The 348-nt window shown below is 67.5% G+C and overlaps 1 protein-coding gene across 1 annotated transcript in view; it reads right to left on the bottom strand.

The window, feature by feature from the left end:
• LOC104619320 (rho GTPase-activating protein 39-like) overlaps positions 1-348 on the bottom strand; it is a gene marked incomplete at both ends in the record, with an annotated part of 1,547 nt that overhangs the window by 344 nt on the left and 855 nt on the right. Inside the window, 1 exon segment of the mRNA XM_010285157.1 lies at positions 12-348. This exon segment is cut by the window's right edge and continues 37 nt beyond it. Within this exon segment, the coding sequence (XP_010283459.1) occupies positions 12-348 (337 nt within the window).

The raw sequence follows: 348 nt of genomic DNA, 5'->3' as shown, positions 1-348 counted from the left end.
GCCAGCCGCGCCTGTGCCAGGAAGGGCTCGGGGAAGCCCCGTGCTGCTTCCGCCTCCACCGCCTTGCTCTCCGTACGGTTCATCGGTGACCTGTTGGGTGCCGGGGTGGCTCGTTCCTCACCCAGCATCTGCTCGCCCAGCACCTCCCGCTCCCCGGCGCCGTCCGTGGAGGAGGCGTTGGGGTCGTGGGATAGGGAAGGCTTTCGGCTTTTCCTCTTTCTGGTGGAGGGCGAATAGCCAGTGGAGGACAAGGTGTCCTGTTGGCTGGACCATGACATGGCGTCCTCGCCCTGGGCCACCTGGCCCCCCGTTGGGCCAGGGCAGAAGTCGGGTCCCTCCATGCTGCTG

This window comes from Phaethon lepturus, unplaced genomic scaffold, assembly GCF_000687285.1.
Source record: "Phaethon lepturus isolate BGI_N335 unplaced genomic scaffold, ASM68728v1 scaffold41834, whole genome shotgun sequence".
Classification (NCBI taxonomy): domain Eukaryota; kingdom Metazoa; phylum Chordata; class Aves; order Phaethontiformes; family Phaethontidae; genus Phaethon; species Phaethon lepturus.
The sequence above is the reverse complement of the archived record's forward strand: the minus strand, read 5'-3'. Positions and strand labels throughout refer to the sequence as shown.